The sequence below is a fragment of the Brachypodium distachyon genome, chromosome 4 (assembly GCF_000005505.3).
Source record: "Brachypodium distachyon strain Bd21 chromosome 4, Brachypodium_distachyon_v3.0, whole genome shotgun sequence".
NCBI lineage: Eukaryota > Viridiplantae > Streptophyta > Magnoliopsida > Poales > Poaceae > Brachypodium > Brachypodium distachyon.
In genome coordinates this window covers 19817415-19838043 of record NC_016134.3, presented here as the reverse complement: position 1 = coordinate 19838043, position 20629 = coordinate 19817415, and the positions used below count along the sequence as shown (strand labels likewise).

Here is a 20629-nt window from a genome sequence, read left to right as displayed (position 1 = left end):
CTCCTTTGCCAATTCCGCTTTGTAAGATTGTCTTTAGTATTGATCTGATGGATTTGCATGATAATTTCCATGTGGTTGGTTCCTCTCAGCCTTGGTCCTTTCCTTCGTTGGTGCTTTTGAGGACCCTTTTATCCGCCTCATCTTCTTTATTGGTGTCAATGTGTCATCGGCTTCTGGGATATGGAACATGAACCAGGTGCAGGGGCCTCTGCCTCATCCTCTTTTCTTCGTTGTGGAGGAACATAATTTTTTGCGCCAGTAGCCCCCTCGCTCACCGTTTTGACAAAAGTAGCCCCCTCCCAAAAGAATTGACAAAAGTAGCCTGACGAAAGGCCTAAAAGGCGCCACGTAGAGCTTTCCGCCAACTGAACCGGACGCTGATGCTTCGTGACAATGCCAAAGGCGGAAAGGCCTTTCCTCCAATCCCATTGGCGGAAAGCTTATGCATGGGCTTTTTTAGGCTAGTAGGGCCCCCTGTCCTCTGCGCATGTCGGCCAAAAGGGGCATCAGGGTCCTTCCCTCCAATGCCATGGGCGGAAGGCCCCAAGATTCCCTGTGTTTCCGTGAGATGCGACGGCACCCGCAACAGTATCCTCGTCTTTTTCCGTGTGAAGCGACGTGCCCACCTTCCGCCCATGCCATTACCGGAAGAGGCTTTTTCCCGCGCCTGAGACGCTCGGCTCTTTTAACACTCCCTCCTTCCTACCACTCTCGCACAGGCGCACTCTCATCTACGCCATTTTCTTGGCTTGTATTTCTTCTGAGCTTCTTTCGATGTGTTTTTGGGCTTAGAGCTGATTTATGTAGGAACGAAGCGATGGATGAAGGTAAGGTTGTGTTTCTTTCGTTACATGCATGTTGTTTTTCTTGTGTTTTATTATTTCGTAAACGGGTATGTTATGATGTTTTAGGGAGTTCATAATCATTTGAGAGCTTGATTTTGGATCCTTTGGAGTGGGAATATTTACTTGAAGTGATTGAAGAAGTTGTACATCAAGGTAAGGCCTATGAAATGCACGGTTTGTTTTGCATGCAGATTATAGCTGTTTTATGTTTTATTACCTCGCTTGTAGTTCTATGATGCGATAATAATAGTTACTAAGTTTTTGAAGATGTTAGACTAGGAATCTGTGCGTGTTATAGTTGAAGATATAATAGATGAGGGTTAGATGTGTCCGGTGTTGTAATTCATTTTGACATGCAAATTGTAAAATAGTTTTTAAATTATGTGCGAATATTATCATAAGTAGTAGATAAAAATGTATTTATCAATTGTATTGGAATATGGTTAATGTGTAGGTACAATGAACAAACTGCTAGTGTTTTATGGTGATGGCATCGTACGTGATGGCCCTTCCAGGCTTGATGTGTGGCAGTGCCAGCACAAGCTTCTTACCATAGAAGACATTGTCAACACGAGTTTCTTGGACGTTACAAACTGCATCAAGGTTGAGTTTGGTTCTGAGATGGCATCGAAGAAGCTGATCGTTGAAGCATTGATAGTCCCGTGGGTTCAAGAAGGATCCTTGCCGCGTTGGGGGCTACGACAGGTTAAAAGTGAAAGTAACTGACGTACGTACATGAGGCTTGCTAGCACGCCTGGTGCAACAATGTACGGACGCCCCATGGTTTATGTGCAGTTCGACGACGATGATGAGGCTAGGTGCAGTATGGATCTTGGCTCCATGCAGTTAGCTATTGCTGGTACTGAGATGGAGGGAATTTCTATTGATGAAGGTCCACTTCTCCCAACTCCAGATGCCGGTCCATATTGGTCCATGGTCGTTGATCTGAATGATCACATGGACGGACTGCCTGATGAGCTAGATTCTGGTGATGAGGCAATTGATTCCTCGTCAGATGAGAGCGATGAAGATGTAGAAGATGGTTCGTCTCACAGGGCAGAGGTGCCACCAATGGATGTTGAGGCTGTCCGGGCAGAGGATACGTCTCTGCGTGGCTTCGGTTCGGAAGTTCTTGAGGTTCGGCAACATTTTCCTGACAAGAAAGCAGCCAAACATGCAATCCAGGGGTATGGCATCACTATAGGCCGGGAGTACAGAGTGTTGAGGTCCAATGCAGAAATATTCAAGGTATCATGCATCCACAAGGAGTCAGGTTGCCCTACAAGAATTGTTGCTCGACAGCCACGGGGGATTATGATGCCATTCGTTGTGACGAAGATGGTACCACACACATGTGAGCAATCTGGTGTGCTGCCACACCACCGCAACGTCACTGCATCATATGTGGTTGAAGCCATCTCTTCCACCGTCGTTGACAAGATTGGGGTCAGCGTTAAGTCATTGATAAAGGCTGCTGCCGATCGCATTGGCTACCCAGTGAGTTACAACAAGGCCAGGCGTGCTAAGGAGGAGGTACTGACGAGGATGTTTGGCAGTTATGAGGATGCCTATAACTATGTCCCCAGAATGCTTCATCAGATTTGTGAAACTAACCCGGGGACATACATATCCAGGCAAGAGCATCTAGTGCCAAATGGACCGGAGGGTCATTACATCCTTGATCGTGTATTCTGGGCATTCAGCCAGACTATTCAGGCTTTCTCGTATTGTCGACCGGTGTTATCTATTGATGGTACCTTCCTCACTGGAAAGTACACTGGTACTCTGTTGGTGGCGGTTGCAGCGGATGCGAATGACCAGCTCCTACTTATTGCATATGCCATCGTCGAGAACGAGAGCACAGAAAGCTGGTTGTGGTTCTTGAAATGCTTGAAAGATGTTGTTGTCAGAGACAGGGCCGGAGTTTGCATCATTTCTGATCGCAATGCGGGGCTGCTGAGCGCACTTCACCAGATGAAGTACTCGGTGCCACTGGAGCATAGGTGGCCTGATATTACAACCAGATGGTGCATGCGGCATTGGGCCGCAAATTTTTACTCCCGATTCAAGAACAAGGATTATATGAAGATTTTCAAGAAGATGTGCATGCAAAACCAAACGCGTAAGTTTGATGCCATCTTTGCGGCATTGAACGCAGAAATGACCCGCAATGGTGGTGATGCACCTCCAGAAGGGCAAGGTGAGGGGGCCAGAGGAGGGCCAGGAATCTAGCTGAGTGGGTGAACCAGAGTTGCCCACGTTTGGAAAAGTGGGCCCAGGCTCACGACATGGGTGCTTGCTTTGGCATAATGACAACCAACTTTTCAGAAGTGTACAATGGTGTCCTCAAAGGTGTGCGTGGTCTTCCAATAACTACCTTGGTTAGTGAAACATGGAACAGGATTGTTGCTTATTTTGCCGACAGGGTTCAAGTATCGAGGGCACGCATGTTGCAGAACAAGCAATGGTCTGAAAAGATGCAGAGACACTTGGACTGGAAATCAAAGGCCGCAAGGAGCCATAGTGGTACCATGGTCGACAGGCTTAGAAGAAGGTGGCTTGTCCGCACGCGGTCGCATTTCGTGAGAGGGCACCTCAGAGGTAACACTCAGCATGAGGTCACCCTCCATGCAACGACATGTGAGTGCACTTGCAACAAGCCTAAGCTACTCCACTACCCTTGCAGCCATGTGCACCGGGCGGTTGCGGACCATCAGATTGCCGTCGAACCATACATCTCTGAATATTTTAGTATGTATAATCTTATGGACACATGGGATGGTGAGTTCTGGGCATGGGGCGTACAATGTAATTACAAGGATGTATGGCCTGGAGGTCCTATATGGTTTCCTGATCCGGCTACGAAGCGCCAGAAGAGGGGACGTCGTCCGACTCGTCGCTGGAGGAACGATATGGATAGGAGCCAGCTTGGAGAACGACGCAAGTGCCGCACATGCAGGGTACCTGGACATATGCAGAGGAATTGCCCATTCAGGGTCTAGTGTTCTACTGCTTTTTACTTATGATGTAATGCTAGTGAAATAATTATCCGGATATTCTTGTACTCGTGTAACCGTTAATGTTAAGTTTGATTTTCCAATACTCTTTGTATATGTATTTCAATTTGTTTTTTAAAGGGGTATTTAAATTTGTTATCACATGGATTCCTTAATTAATGTTCGATTGGACGCGAGGCTGCACGGGACAGGAACGGATTTATTGCGATTTGATTCTCTCGGGCTGATTTGAGCGCGGGCAAAGTAAAGGAGTGATGCTTTTCTACTTTCGGTCAATTTTGTCGGGCCAAGTGGGGCAAAGTAAACGAGTGATGCTTTTTTACTTTGATTGAATTTTGTGATTGAATTTTGTCGGGCCAAATTCACTGCTCAGAGCAAAGGAGAGTCTTTCCTCTTTTTTCCCAGGCACGGTTCCCACGCGAGACTGCTTCCCATTTTTTCCCGCGCAGGGAGATTCCCATGTGAGACCTTTCCGGGCAATTGGACGGGACGATCAGTTCCAGGCGATGATTCCCGCGTGGGCGCCGCTTTCCTGGCCTGATTCCAGGCCATTCGTGTCGAGCTTCTTTTACCAGAAAAAAAATGGCGCATGCGATTCCCTGGGCAGACCTGATCGATCACGGATCACGGGGAGCTGGCCTTTAGCTAGCGGGAGCATGGCTTTTTTAGCCGCTCGCTTGCCTCCTCGCTGGCCCGAAAGTGCAACCTGCCTCCTCTATTCCTCTCAGTCCTCTGAGCCTACCACTCTGCACTCTACGCATCCTCCCCTTCTCTCTCTAACACACACACTCCACCATCGCATGAACATTGAAAACCGAAGAACACACTAGCTAGTTGCGTTGTGCTTCATTTCAGAGGTAAGATCTATCAAATGCGGCCTCTTTTATTACATGCTTGTTTTTTTTCTTGTGTTTCATATGATCTATCAAATTTCTTATTACTTTTATTGATTGGTTTTCTTGGTTGCAGGCAATGGCAGAGTTGCCACCTTTGCTTAATGGGTTCTACGACGAGGGCCACCGTTGCCACGGGTGGATAGATCACCAGGACGCCATGACCGAGCCCCCTCCCACGTTCAGGCTGCGAGGCTATACAAAATGGGATCTCGATCCACGTTTTGTGCCTCGTCTAGCAGTCAGCGGCCTACTGTCGTTGGCTAAGATGTTATCTACGAGACACAGCCTTATGCTTGACAGTTCTCTGTTGACAACATTGGTTGACAGATGGAGACCGGAGACACACACCTTCCACTTCCGGTGGGGGGAGATGACCCCAACTCTGAAAGATGTGAGCATGATCACCGGTTTGCCACTCGGTGGTCCGCCGGTCGTGCCACAACCAGAAAGTCTCACCTGGCGTGAGGACCTGGGACAACGGTTAGGTATTGCACTCCCGAGAAAGGAAGGTGGTAAAGAACTCCGGGGGGTACCCAGGAGTTGGCTTAACCACTTTACAAATGTACCTCCCGGTGCAGACGATTACATTATACGTACACACCTGATTGCATACTTGTTGTGGTTGTTTGGTTCGGTTATGTTCCCGTCGTCATCCGGTGATACAATCCCCCCTAGTTATATAGGCATTGCTGTTGAAATAGCGGACACTGATTTTCATGAAATTGTAGCTTATAGCTGGGTATCTGCGGTGCTTTGTCACACATACAGGGGTTTGTGTGACGGCGTTCAGAAAAAGCCAACGAGAAAAGAACCGATACTCTGTGTGTGCTACATACTTCTACAGTTGTGGTCGTGGGAGCATCTCCCGATCGGACCACCGCACATACAAAATCCAGTCCACCCATACGAGGTGGCTGACCCGCGTTTTGAACCAGCAACCTTTGGAAGCCGGTGGACACATGCAAAATTAAGTTGGGCTAGAAAGTATGCAGCAAAGTGTTATCCTCTATACCACAATGAATTTGAGATGTTGCATGACACCGAGGTGATATGGGACCCGTTCAGTCAGGACGACATAGTCAATGTAGGTTGAGATGTCGGGTTGTCGGTGCAGTGTACATACGACTCCGGTATCTGGATGACGCGTTGCAAGCTAGTCTTCGCACATTTGGTAGAGCCATACGAGCCTGAACGGGTCATGCGGCAGTTTGGTCTTTTCCAGGAGGTACCGCCGCCCCCTCCCAGAGGGATTTCACATGATGTCCATACGTAAGTTTGTAACTTTAAAAACATATAAAATTGTACAATTATTATTGCATTTCAGGCAAACAAATCAAGGCAAGAACCGACACAACCGGCGACTAGCAAATCAAACTTGGATACAGGCTTGGAGCGATGCTTTAACCGACACTGTCAATGAAGCTAGGTAATCATGTATTGCGTTGTTTAATTTGGAAACATGTTCGATGCTAACATCATTCTCTTCTAGAGGTTACGACCCGCGAACATACGAAGAATACTTGGAGTGGTACGTCCAAAGCCCGCGCGTGAGGCTAACACAAGGTCCACCACAGAGGCCTACCGAGCTCACGCACCAACAGCAGCAGGAAAGAGGCATGGATCGTGCCATTGCGAGTCGTCGTGATGACACGGTACTTGTATATTCTTTGTATTTCCACGTATCTTCAATACTACAATCTAATTCAACACCATAACCACCATTTCTTAATTTTAGGTTGACAAGGCCAACAGTATCATGCTCGATGCACATGATATGATTACAGAGAACCCACCAATACATCATCGCCTGAAGACAAAACTAAAAAATATTATGGACAATGCAAAGGACATTGTTGCCAATTGGAGTTGTGGCCGTGCCGATGACGTCAACTTACGCACATACCACATGCCAGAAGTCCAGTCGGCACGACCGAGTGAGGCACGCTCTTCACGGCCCAGTGATGTGGAGGTACATGCAAGTTTTCGACTTATAATCTACATGCAAACGGCACATCTGTATATTAAGTTATATTTTCACAGACTGGTGGACGAGTAGACTCAACGTTGTTGCGTACGTCGTCGAGGACTCCTATACAACGGTCTATGTCCGGCGCTTCAAGATTACAAAATGTTACTCCTATACAGCGGTCTCAGTCCGGTGCTTCACGATTACAAAATGTGCAGGTTCGTCTCCATAGATATTGTATTCACATGTACACATCACTTCAATGGTCATTTTGTTTACTAATGCGCATATATATCTCGTAACCGCAGTATGGCCTACAAACGACATGGGAAGAGAGCCCGCCACAAGGGACTACTGGAGGGACCATGGCAGGGTCCTCGTACAATGTATGATTTATTTTTTATCAAAATAAAATATGGATGTTGAGAATTCAATTTATTAATACAAACGATTTTCTTTAATAGGCCCAGTTCACTGCTGCCGGAGGGACCATGGCAGGATCCTCGTATGATCATGGCCATGGATATGAGGTACATGTATGAATTATTTTGATGAAAGTTAAGTACATAGGATGACAGAATTAATTGATATGTATGATTTTCCTCTAATAGGCCCATTTCACTACTCATGGTGAAGAAGGCTGGGGTTGGCGGACGGGCTGAGACTCATACACAAGTCCATCAGCAGATACCATTCGAACTATTCCAAGGGTACTCCTATGGCGCACGGTCATCGCAGGCGGTTCACATTTCTTCATATCCACCGCCAGAATCTACACAGTCTCATGATGCGGATTTTGTCGATTACTTTAGCGATGACCGTGATATTTCTCGTAGTCTTATTCATGAGACGCCAACACTACCACAAGAGACACCGGAACACAATCTCCGCACCAACCCACGAGCACCGTCACCACTCACTTACTCGGCCGATCACTGCGCACGAAAAAAAAACAAAAGCACGGAAAACTACAACAGGGAGAGGAGAATGATTATGCTACTGTATGTAATGTATATCTTCTGCTGCGAGTTCTTTAAATAATTGCCATGGACGTCGACCAACTCTTTATAAATGACTTGATTATTTAATTTGCTGGAAGTTAGAATAACTTTGATTAAAAAACATCAAGGGATATTACAACAGAGATAGCGATTAAAAATAATATGGGATATTACACCAAAATACCAGAATTAAGATACGGTGCCAAAATTAAGATACGGTGCCGAACTTAAGATACAGTGCTGAAATTAAGATACAGTGCAACTGAAACTACGATACATTGTGGGACTCTACTGAGTCCAGCGTGGCCATTTTCCCTTTCCCTTACCATCTGCAGCGTCTTCCTGCGCACGTCGCGCCCTCTCTCTCTTCCTCTCTCTCTCCGCCTCGCGAAGCTCCTTCTCTTCGTGTTCCTTTTCCTCTTCTGGCATTGCTCCTCTTGCCAGCGCTTCATCTTCTCCGCCGCCTCAATGTCATATTTCGCCCACGCTGGCTGCTCATGGTCGATCCACTCGTAATACGAACAGAGGGGCGGAGGAGACTACAACACAAAAATATTATGGTCAATCATATGCAACAAACAACAAACTTGTCTCGTAGATGTTGGAATGCACCGGTGGTTGCTCATACACGTTACGTTGTGGGGCCGGATCATGAGCATAATTTGCACACATGAAAAACCGCCGACCTTTCGTGTACGAGAAGGGATCATCCGCGGTTTTTGCCTTGCAAAGATCGCCGCACCAGCACCTAGGAAATTCAACCCCTTCTTCCACCGTCGCGGGCATCTTCTTCTTTGGCATCGGATCAGGGTCGGACGAAGCCATGCCTAACTTTGAAGGAACTACATGAATCAAACCAATGCAACACAAAAAATTAGAGCAACAAAAATACTTACTAACCTCCTTTCTTCTACCAGCAGCAACACAACCAAGAAACCAAGAAGAGCTAAAGAAGAGGCTAAGATTTGCTCGATGAAGACCCAAGTCAGCCCGGGTGAATCTTTTATAGCGCTAGTGGGTGCACTGGGGGCGGGAAAAAAGCTATTCCGCCAATGCAAATGGCCGAAAGGGCTTCACCTGGCAAGATTCGATTCTCTGCTGGTGGTGTCGCATCGCACGGAAAGAAAAGCGTTGTGGCTGCGCGGTCTCGTCGCGAGGAAGATGCTGGCGTGAGAATCTTGGGGGCCTTCCGCCCATGGCATTGGAGGGAAGGACCCTGGTGTCCTTTTGGCCGACATGCGCAGAGGACAGGGGGCCCTACTAGCCTAAAAAAGCTCATGCATAGGCTTTCCGCCAATGGGATTGGAGGAAAGGACTTTCCGCCTTTGGCATTGTCACGAAGCTTCGGCGTCCAACTCAGTTGGCGGAAAACTCTACGTGGCGCATTTTGGGCCTTCCGCCAGGCTACTTTTGTCAAATCTTTTGGAAGGGGGCTACTTTTGTCAAAACGGTGAGCGAGGGGGCTACTGACGCAAAAAATTCGGAGGAACAGCCTGAAGAGGCTGCGCCTAGGCCTTCTTTAACCACCCGAGGCTGCTCCTGCAATACCTAAGGTTTGGCCCACTACAACAGACTACATCGCCAGCTACTACTACTAGCCATCACGGTCACGGTAGCGATGGTCGCCGTTAAGGTCCAGCCCAAAAGCCTAAGCTTAAGTGAGTAAGTTTTTTCGAAAAGGTGTGGAAACCCCGGCCTCTTCAATCGATGCACACAGCCATTTTTATTGAAAAGTTATAAAGAGTAGGTCTTACAAGTCATCAACAAGCGATCGTGGATACAAAAATAAGCCAGCTAAAAACATCAATCATGACGAATTTATAATTCAAGACGTATAGTACACCGCCAGCCAGCCCGGTTGAAATTATCCCGAGATACCGTCTCCAGCCGGTTGCATCCTGTTGTTGTTCTCGACAACAATTAGAGTAAGAAGTGCCAATGCTCGATAGCACAAGCACGGGAATAAAGGTAGGGTGTGTACGCTGGCCTTATAGCGAAGGTCGCCGTACACTTGGACAAGTTCACACGTCGATATTTTTTGAATAGGTTCGGTCGACCCTGCGGGTGCGACTTAATCCTATGTTAGGAAAGGCTTCGAGGGGGTTGTTAGCCTAGGGCTTGGGCCGAGCGGATCTTTCCAAGACACCTTCCGGCGAGAGGTTCGTCGGGGCCGCCTCGTACTTGGACCGAACGCGTCTTTCCAAGTATCGAGGTTAGGCTACCCTCGGAACTCTAACCCAACCCCTTCTCCTTCGAGCCCGAGCCAACCAAGGTTAGCTCGCAGCCTCGAAACTAGAGTCTTCTAGAAGGCTTCCTCGAGGCCGGTCGACTTCGAGTCGAGAGCAGCACGCGAGAGCGAACCTTAGAGGGAGCACTCTAGCCCTCTCCCCTTGAATTTATTCAAATGAGAGTGAATGATACATGCCCCCATGGGGGGTATTTATAGCCTAGGGGTCCATGACAAATGACCATGGCTACCACCCGGCCCATATAATGGTTTTATTTTACTACAACACATCCAATATTCATAAGTCCCCACAGGTGCACAGAGAGCAGGAAAGCCCAAAGACGGATCCAGTGCGTAGATTGAGGGAGTACATATCCTTTCATTCTTTTTATTGTTTTCTTTCTTTTTAGTCTTTAGTTATCGCGTCTGCTTTTTTTCCCTTCAAAAATACAAAAGGATTTTCTATTTTTATTTTGGTTTGTTTAGTTCTCCTCATTAATCTTTTGAAAAAGGAAAACTCCAAATATGTTTTCCTTTCTTTCTTTCTTTCTTGGTTTTCTTTGGTTTCGTTTTTGCTCTCTTAGTTAGTTCTCCCAAAAAAGAATTTTTTCAAAAAGATTTTGTGTTTCTTTTGCTTCTTTCGTTTGCTTTCATTTGTTTTCTTTAAAAAAATTAAAAATGACATTAGAAGAGTTTGTCTTTCTCGACCACCACACCGAGGCAAAGTACTCAATCCAACATTGCACTTAATTTCTTTTGTTGGTACCAAGAGTCTACATGAGGAACAAACATTTCACTTTATCATAGGCTTTCTCGAAATCAGTTTTACGGATGACTTCGCTTAATTTTTTTTGATGCAGTTCGTGAATGGTTTCATGAAAGACCACCACAGTATATCTTTCCTTCATAACGTATTTTCAGTCAGGTGCACCACAGGTCCGCCACGCTATTCATATGACTATTCACAACCTTAGTAAAAAAAATTTAAAGACCACGTAAAGAAACAAATGGGCCTATACTACTGAATACTATTAGGATCTTTCACCTTTGGTAGGAGTGATCTCGCCAAAGTTAAAGCTAAAAAGCGGGAGAATACCATTGTGGGAATCATTGAACAAAGCCGGTCATTCTTGATAACATTCCAAAAAGTCTCATAGAATTCCGTTGGGAAACATTCTGGATCTGGATCTTTATTATGTTCCATATGGAAAACTGCTTCCTTGACATTCTTTTCCGTGAAAGGGGCCCCGAAGAACTCATTCCAGCCTTAGAGGCTTGGGGGATATTACCCAATCTTGACTCATCGAAACTCACAAAACTGGTTTCCGATGAAGTGAAATTTTTTTGATAATATTTTGTAATGTGTTGCTTAAGAAGATCAGCACCCTGGATAATATCCCGTTGTAGGGTGAAATATGTTTATTCCGACTGCAACCATTTGCCACCAAATGAAAGAACTTACTATCACCGTCCACTTTAAGTAGGTATTCAACCTTAGATCGTTGAAATACCACTTAAGTTCCTCTTCACACCGAAGTCAGGCTGCTGACGCATTTGATTGAATTTTAAGCTCAATATCTTGGTCGGTAATACTTCAGACGTCGGTGAATTTATCGACAGTAGCCGACAAGCAAGCATTTTCACGCTTGTTGACACCAGTGATGTGGATCGCGCAACCACGGAGGCCACGAGGAACAGCCCCCGGCCTACTATTAAAATGCTGAGCGAAATTATTCCCTTTACATGACCTACACCAAATCTGAGTGACTCTCTCCACAATGCCCTTGTGTATCACTCTGCCAAGCTCAGATTTGAAGAGATGGCGATTAGCACGGAAGAGTGCTTAACCCGAGTGAGGAAGCAGGGGATTGAAACGAGAAAGGGCTTGAACAGATACCATAGGGAATTTTTGTTCCAACTCGTTAGTCATGAACACCCCATCCAATTGCTCAAGGGTTAATTTGATACATGCCACTGCAATTTTGGTGAATTCGAAAAATGCCACTACAATTCTCATCATTTGAGAAATGCCAGACCATTGATGGCATTTTTCGAAGAATATACAGATTTGCAATGGCTTTGTTCGAAAGATGAAAATTAGAAAGGCATTTTTCAAATTCTGCGAGAAATCCGGTGTCCCGGAGGACTTTGTTGCAAAAATCAGGGGCCCTGCGGGCCTCCTCGAAATTTTGAGGGTCTTATTGGCAATTTCCCCACGATTTTGGGCTTTTTTGCAATTTTCCCGAGCCTCGTCGGCCACATGGGCCAGCTGGGCTGCCTTGGGCCGGCCTTGCGCGCGAACTAGGCCGCCCTCGGGCGCGCCAGCCCTTTTTTTTCGACCGGTTTCTTGGGCCGCAGTTGGGCTTCGGCCCAGCTGGGCCCGGTACCGTTTCGGGAGACAGATCTGGCGGCCACGAATGAAGGGGAACCCTAGATCGGACGGCCCCGGTTCATCTTCCTCCTTCGTACGGGAGGGGACCGGGGGCCTTCCTTTCCGAGCTTTTGCAGGGAGGCGCCCATCACCGAAGTGACACCGGCGCGGCGAGGACGCGGGGGCCCGTGAGCAGGGCACCTTCTTTTAGCTAGGCCAGCTCGCTTTAGGGAAAAGGAAGGGCCTTCCCCTCCTCATTTCTTCTCTTTCTTGTCTTGTTCTTTGGGGATGATGGACGGCGAGGTGTCGCCGCACCATTGGCTCGGCCCGAACGCCTAGGAGCTCCGGTGGCCTATAAAATGGCACCCCTGGATGTTGAGCAGGCTCACACCATGCTTGTTTGATTTCTCCGGCGTCGAAGACGAGTTCGGCGGCGCCCGACATTTCTTCGATAGGTTGGTGTAGTAGGGACCTCCGCAGGGGCATTAGCTACTCTTCGGTGACGACGGAGGTCGCGTTGTTCGTTGAGACTAAGCCGCGGAAGCTCTCCATCGTTGAGTCGTCTTGGGGGCGCGGAGCTTGCTCACGGCCACGCGGGGCGCTGTGCCGATCGTGCTTGCAAGTTCTTTCGGGCGATCCTCGCCTTCGTCCCCGCCCTTCTTGCTTGTGCGAAGGTAGGAGGAGGCTTGGGGACCCCGTTCTTGACGTTTCTTGAGTTGGCAATCCTTGCGAGCATTCCGTCGATCACTCCGGGGGCGTCGCGGCCGGGCGAGGGCGTGGGCGCGTCCCGCGAGGGAACGGCCGGGGTTTGGTGATGCGAGGCGGCTGCACGGCAGCGCATATGTCGGAACGCGACGCGGACGCCGGCTTGGCCCTTGCGTGGCCTCGGCGAGGTTTAGGGGCCCGCACGGGCGCGGGCGGCAGAGCGCGGGCGCGGCGAGGCCTAGGTTTGTGCGCGGACGTAGGCGGCAGAGCGCGGGTGCAAGCGCGGCAAGACTCAGGCGCGCGTGCGTGGGCGCAGGCGGCAGAGCGCGGGTGCGGCACGGAGGGGCTTAGGCGCGCGCGCGGGGGCTCGACAAGGCTCAAGCGCGTGCGCGGACGCGGGCGGCAGAGCGCGGGCGCGGGAAGGCTTAGGCGCGCGTGCGGGGGCGCAGGCTGCAGAGCGCAGGCGCGGCACAGAGGGGCTTACGCGCGCGTGCGGGCGCGGGCAGCAGAGCGCGAGCGGGGGCTCGGCAAGGCTCAGGCGCGTGCGCGGACGCAGGCGGCAGAGCGCGGGCGCGGGAAGGCTTAGGCGCGCGTGTGGGGGTGCAGGCTGCAGAGCGCAGGCGCGGCACGGAGGGACTTAGGCGCGCTAACCTTGCTTTGCTAACCGTGCTCTCTACCCTTCGACGGAGTCCTTGGAGGATTAGTCCATTGGCCCTTTCACAAGCGCCGTTGCTCTTTGGGTAAGCAACGGATGCGAAGTGCAGTTTGATCTCAAGGTATTCGCAGAATTTGATGAATTCCACACAGTCGAACTGTTTGCCATTGTCCACGGTTAGCTCTCACGGGACGCCATATAGGCATATGATATTCTCCTAGAAAAAATTTTGAACGGCCCGTGACGTGATCGAGTGATGATGCTCCCGTGCTGGAAAGAAAGTTAATACTCTTGGATGATTCTCCCTTTTCGGCGCACTTGGTCTCATGGCGGTAAAGTGTCTTCCTGTCGGAAGATTGCTCGCCGCGGACCGTTATCACGCACTTCGGGCCTGGGATCTTCATGCACAAGAAATTGTGGTGGATGGCGGCACAAAGACGGTTTAGCGTCGTCCTCCCGAGGATGGCGTTGAAAGAGGCCTCCATATCCACCACGTCGAAGCGTACGAGCTCGGTTCGATGATTTGCGGTGTCTCCGAAGGTCGTGAGGAGCTCAATTTGTCCGAGCGGCTGAATGAACTTCCCCGGTACGAAACCGGTCAGGGGATAAAGGGATGGCTGAAGCGAGCCGTTCTTGTATCCCCCCTGTGGCTCCATCAGCTACTTTAATGTGCTCAGATATAGGATGTCGGCGGAGCTTCCGCCGTCCACAAGAATCTTCTTGAGCTCACAATTGGTGACGATCGCCGTCACAAAGAGGGCATCGTCATGTGGGAAGCGTATCCTACTCCTTGCGTTGTCGCTTTGATCCTCGTCCCATTGCGGAGCCCCCGAGTATCACTCCGACGTGATGTGTGGGTTCCTTGAACGGGAGGTTGTCTTCCTTGGGTACTGGATCTGCGACAAAGACGTTGGCGGGGCGCGGAGCTTCGGCTGTCTTCTCATCCTTGCGCCGGGCTTGCATTCGCGCCTGCAACTCTTCGCGGGCCGCGATGAGTGTGTTGCACTCTTCGGTGCTATGGCTTGTCGAGTTGTGGATGAGGCACCTTCCAGCTCCTCCCTTGTGAGGGTCGCTATCGATATGCCGGTAGTGATCCGGACGCTTCTGCCCTGCTGTTCGGAAAATTTCATGCGGAATTTTCCTTCTTCAGACTTCAGGAAGCTATGCTTTCCCGCGATTATTATGGAGCCTTAGCCCGGTTACTATCATGCAGGCCCGTGCGCGACGTCTCGCATACGAGTAGCATGGTTCTCCGAGGTAAGTATGCCCATGCATAACTCGCTTATTTACGGTTCTCCTTAAATGCGTTTTAAGGAGCTTCCGGACCTGGGGGACTTGGTTCTACTTGGCGGATGGCCTCGAGGCACGCTAGGATCCACCAAGCAACAAGTCGCTAGTAGCGACCTATGTCCATGGACATTTTTAGAGGATGCTTAGGCCAACGGAGGCCTTTTCGTGTTCCTCGGCGAGCGGCACAGGGGCAGCGGCTCTTTTACGACGATGAGTCGTGTCAGTGTCTCGTGTCACTCTTAATTTTTCCTTCAGGACTTGCTTTTATTGATCCTTGTTTTCTTGTCTTAAGGTATGGCCCAATGGGCACTTACAAGCCTTATGTAGATGTGGCATCGTTGGCACTTATGATCCCTCGAAGTTTCGCAGGGAAGAGGCCGGTTAGGCGCTGATGGTCTCCTTTGGGAGCGGCAAGGATTGCCCTTGAAGGTTCTCCTTAGGCGTAGAAACGCCAGAGCTTGTCGCCGTTTCAGGCATGGACAAGATTTTGCCCTTTCATGTTCTCGAGGTGGTATGCACCATTTCCCAATACTGCGGTGATACGGTATGGTCCTTCCCGTTTAGGGTCGAGTTTGCGCTGGAGCTTTGGGTCGACATTCTTTTTCAGCACGAGATCTCCTTGGGAGAAGGCTCGTTCCCGCACTCTTGTGTTGTAGAAGCGTGCGGCGTTTTGCTCGTAGACGGCGTGCCTCATGAAGGCTTTGTCACGAGCTTCTTCCACAAGATCGATGATCGTCTTGTGGTGCTCTTCATTTTCGGTGAAGGCAATTGGAGTGGCTCCTTGGAGCCTTTCGACTCGGGGTGAGCGGAACTCGACCTCGGCGGGAAGAACTGCTTCGGCTCCATACACCAAAGAGAATGGTATTTGGCCCGTGGAACGGCTTACGGAGGTGCGTATGCCCCAAACCACGCTAGCGAGTTCATCTCCCCATGCTCCCCTTGATTTGCTAACCGTGTTCTCTACCCTTCGACGGAGTCCTTGGAGGATTAGTCCATTTGCCCTTTCACAAGTGCCGTTGCTCTTTGGGTAAGCAACGGATGCGAAGTGCAGTTTGATCTCAAGGCATTTGCAGAATTTGATGAATTCCACACAGTCGAACTGTTTGCCATTGTCCACGGTTAGCTCTCGCGGGACGCCATATAGGCATATGATATTCTCCCAGAAAAAAATTTGAACGGCCCGTGACGTGATGTTGCCGTGCGGCGCTGCTTCTATCCATTTGGAGAAGTAATCAATTGTCACCACGAGGTAATTGCAGCCCCCGTTGCATGCGGGGAAAGGCCCGAGAAGGTCCATTCCCCAGCGTGCAAATGGCCATGTTATCGGGATATTCTTCACGGAAGTCACGGGCGCATGGATTGACTTAGCCATTTTCTGGCAAGCTTCGCATTAACGCAATATGGTGATTGCGTCTTGCACCATGGTGGGCCAATAGAATCCCTGTCGTAAGGCTTTCGCCGCGGTGGCTGTTGGCGCGAGATGGTGGCCTCATATTCCCGAATGGATTTTCAGGAGGAGCTCGGCTCCCCGGTCAGGAGTTATGCACTTAAGCAATGCGGCCTCCCCTTTCTTGTACAGGATGCCGTCGAGGAGGACGTACATCTTGGTTTTTGCGAGCAGAGTTTTGGCACTTGGGCCTTCTGTTTCTTCTTCTACCTCGCCTTTAAAGGCGCGGATAATCAGTGTCATCCAAGAGGGTGGAGCATCGATGACCATGCTGGTTTTTGAAGCTTCGTCAAGGGCATCGGCTTCTTCCTTTATGGATGGGGTGCAAATCACATCGAAGAATGCGCCGGGTGGCAGCGGTTCTTTGGAACCGGCCGTTCGGGCTAACCTGTCGGCCAGGTGATTTTCTCCTCGGGGAATGCGTCACGCCTACATACCCAGGAAATACCGTTCCATCTTGCGAACTTCTTCGATATATTTCTTCCTCCTTTCATCAAGACATTGATATGGCTTGTCCATTTGGTTTATCACCAGTTGGAAGTCTCCTTGGATGAGAAGGCGTCGGACTCCCATGGCCTTGGCCAGTCGAAGTCCGAGAAGTAGCGCCTCATACTCCACCATATTGTTGGTGGCGTTGAAGTCCAGGTGGACAGGATTGGCTAACCACTCGGGATGCCAAACTTCTCAGATAAGCCCGGCGTCGGAGAGTTTAGCGATTTCTTATTTGATGACTTCGCTTTGCTCGGTGGAGAGTTTCCGAAGCTTTTGCTTCACGGGAGCTTTGTCGGGTCTCACGGCGAGGCGATGTTTCATGACGTCATGCGGGACTCCTCCCATGTCGGAAGGTGACCAAGCGAAGAGGTCGGAATTCTTCCGGAGCAGGTCGACAAGTTCTTCCTCGAGTTTACTCGGGAGCTCAGCTCCAATCTTCACCGTGCGTGTGGCGTCATCTTGGGAGATGCGTACTTCCTTGAGCTCTCCCTCGGGGAGAGGCTTGGGGATGTAGCGCTCCTGAGGATTGGTTTCGGATGCTCTCGTGCTGGAAAGCAAGTTAATACTCTTGGATGATTCTCCCTTTTCGGCGCACTTGGTCTCATGACGGTAAAGTGTCTTCCTGTCGGAAGATTGCTCGCAGCGGACCGTTATCACGCCCTTCGGCCCTAGGATCTTCATGCACAACAAATTGTGGTTGATGGCAGCACAAAGACAGTTTAGCGTCGTCCTCCCGAGGATGGCGTTGAAAGAGGCCTCCATATCCACCACGTCGAAGCGTACGAGCTCGGTTCGATGATTTGTGGTGTCTCCGAAGGTCGTGAGGAACTCAATTTGTCCGAGCGGTTGAATGGACTTCCCCGGTACTAAACCGGTCAGGGGATAAAGGGATGGCTGAAGCGAGCCGTTCTTGTATCCCCCCTTTGGCTCCATCAGCTTCTTTAATGTGCTCAGATATAGGATGTCGGCGGAGCTTCCGCCGTCCACAAGAATCTTCTTGAGCTCACAATTGGCGACGATCGCCGTCACAAAGAGGGCGTCGTCATGTGGGAAGCGTATCCCCTTAGCGTCTTCTTCGGTGAAGGCAATTGGCATGCTCGCTGTAAGACTCCGGGACCGGAATTATACAATTTAGCCCCAAATTGCTAACCTCTGCATAATTCAAGCCTCAGGTTCTTAACCTACGATAAAGACCTCAATACATAAACGCATTAACGTGCTCATCGCAGGATTTTGCAACATGAATATCATTACCAAAACTCTACAGAAGAGAGTAATTACAAGGCTCATACAAGAAGCAGAATAACAAATATTACAAAGAGAGGACACATCTCCCAACATTACATCATTACATCAGCGAAAGTCGAACTATGCCCGAGTACGGACAAGAATACAACATGGCCTGAAGAGGCTGGAAGCTGAAAGGAAACCCGCCACAAGTCTCGGAACCCTGATCTGGATCTCCTGGCTAAACAGCGAATCCAATGTCGTGCTCCACGAAGAAACTAGCGGCTCACCTGCTCTGCTGGAACCTATGAAGAAAACAACGTTGCAAAGCAACTGAGTACAAAGTACTCGCAAGATTTACGGGGAGATCTATGCTAGTATGCAACAAATCTCAAAGGAGGGACAAGGTGGGGTTATGCAGCAGCAACAATATCTGGAGAGACACTCTAATAACAACGTCTGATGAGAGGATGAGAAGCGTCTACCAGGTGAAAGTGATTAACCTATTTACTAAACACCAAAACAACACAATTCTCATATCACCCCCTCAACCCCTTGCGAGGAAATGATCCAAAGGCACTCACACTTATGCAGTTTTAAGCATATCCATGATTAAGGCAAATTACTACTCAAGTTTAAGAGATTAAGTTAATTAAATTGATTGAGTTCTCTATGATCAAGTAATGACCAACCAAGTCGTCCATAACCGCGGACACGGCTTTCCGAAACATTTATCCTTGCAGGGTGTGCCAATTTACCCATACACGTTCGTCCAACCCTTATTGCCACTCGAGTAGGAACACACAAAAAGGTGTGTCGGCAGGATTGAACGACACGACGTTTCCAAGCCCCACAACTAATCCAGAGAACCACCCAACTGAGTCTAATCCGAAACGAGAGTCCGGCCGAAGCGTCGTACGGACTCAAGAGTTGCGGGAACAGCTGGTAGTGGTTCAGTGTCCGCAGAATGACCACTCCAGACATGTGCCGCGGTCCTATATGTATGCAAAGTACCAACAAATCTCCAAACACAACACCAGTGTATATGCGATATGCCAAATGGAACGCCCGAACTATGTGGCCCCTGGAAGAGCTATGAAACGAGTACTAAGCTGAGGGGGAACCCATATATTCTCCCACGAGCGGTTAGCGCCAAGTTTCTTGGGTCGGCGAAAACGAGAACTCAGTCCTTAGGTCGGCGCAAATGGAACAAATCACCAATGCGTTAGAGCACGGCCTCCCATCGTTGCCTTGTTACAGTTTAATATCATATCACAGTTTAATAACTGTAATTTAAATACAGAAAGTAGCATGTAGATGTAGCAATTGTGGAACCCCAAAGTAAGGACACTAGACTCGCAACTAAGCATGACATCTAATGACCAAGATGTAGGGCAACAACAAACAAGTGACATGGTAATAGGACAAGTAACAAGACAAGGGTATTTGAGTAGAGCTGACTAAAAGCTATGCAATCCTAAAGGCCTCGTGACAAGACTGAAATCGTAACTTAATGCAAAATTTGAGAAAGAGGCAGTAGGTATAATCAATATGGTCAAGAAAGGGCTGCTTGCCTGGAGTACTAAATTGCCTGGAATTGAGCAAGGATCCTGGAAGAAGAACACAAGTGTAGTCGTCGTCGTAGGAATCGAAGACTAGCGAGAAAGAAGCAAATCCACCACATAAAAAGAAAGTATAAGCATACAAGATACACATGGTAATTAATATGCGCAATCAAAGAATGATGCATGACATAGGAATGATGCATGTCATATTAAGGATTCCGAAAGTAAATCCGATATACGATCACCAAGTTAAATGGAGTCCGAATCATCTACACATAGCATCTATACAACTCTATATGTAGGAAATAGAGTTTACTTGATCAATTGCACACAATAATATTATAGTTGGATTAGCATGCATGACAATGACATGGATAGATGCGATGCATGCTTTAAAACAGGAACAACACACCAAACAAACGAGTCGAATGGGGTTGCACACGCCGGTGCCAACGACGTACCGGCAACTAACATTATCGATACTATCGGTACATACACGACATCTCATACAACACATGCATATCGACAATCGCAATCTACGAGTCTATGCCACGGGACGATCGGCTCACGGGATGGTCGCTCGTTATACCTTGGACTCGATGCGGCGTCACGATGTAGACGAAGTAGTCGTCGTAGAGGAAGTAGTTGTACACGTAGGCGTTGTAGACGACGTAGTCGTTCAATCGTCGCGGTCGTAGTCGTTCACGGCTCCATCTTCGTGGTTCGAGGCGGTGTTGGTCTCCACGGTGCCGACGATGTGTGGCAGCAACACGTGCAGCAGCGAGGTGTCTCGACGCGGAGCAACGGCAATACAGCAGCACAACAGCGTGCACACGGAGGCGCTGACCAGCAGGGCCCACACGTCAAGATTTTAATAATTTTAGAAAACAGAAAAGAAAAGGGGAAAAGGCCACGGGCCTGGGCT

The 20629-nt window shown here is 49.1% G+C and overlaps 3 protein-coding genes across 4 annotated transcripts; all 3 read left to right on the top strand.

The window, feature by feature from the left end:
- Nucleotides 1-1625: 1625 nt before the first annotated feature.
- Nucleotides 1626-3077, top strand: LOC104584988 (protein FAR1-RELATED SEQUENCE 6-like). Its single transcript, XM_010240860.1, has one exon. The coding sequence runs from the start codon at nt 1626-1628 to the stop codon at nt 3075-3077; it is 1452 nt and encodes a 483-aa protein (XP_010239162.1).
- Nucleotides 3078-4359: 1282 nt separating this feature from the next.
- Nucleotides 4360-6184, top strand: LOC104584987 (serine/threonine-protein phosphatase 7 long form homolog). Of its 2 annotated transcripts, XR_002965875.1 has the most exons (3): nt 4361-4719; nt 4832-5983; nt 6083-6184. XR_002965875.1 is itself a non-coding variant. In XM_024462677.1 (2 exons), the coding sequence occupies exon 2, from the start codon at nt 4835-4837 to the stop codon at nt 5849-5851; it is 1017 nt and encodes a 338-aa protein (XP_024318445.1). In that variant the 5' UTR covers nt 4360-4719; nt 4832-4834; the 3' UTR covers nt 5852-5987. The 2 variants fall into 2 exon arrangements, 1 of the variants encoding a protein (XP_024318445.1); XM_024462677.1 differs by lacking the exon at nt 6083-6184 and having other exon boundaries at nt 4360-4719; nt 4832-5987.
- Nucleotides 6027-7752, top strand: LOC104584544. The gene is made up of 7 exons (XM_024462678.1): nt 6027-6184; nt 6248-6410; nt 6494-6727; nt 6799-6942; nt 7033-7110; nt 7189-7254; nt 7336-7752. Exons 2-7 carry the CDS (start codon nt 6375-6377, stop codon nt 7384-7386), a joined length of 609 nt encoding a protein of 202 aa, XP_024318446.1. The 5' UTR covers nt 6027-6184; nt 6248-6374; the 3' UTR covers nt 7387-7752.
- Nucleotides 7753-20629: the final 12877 nt, after the last annotated feature.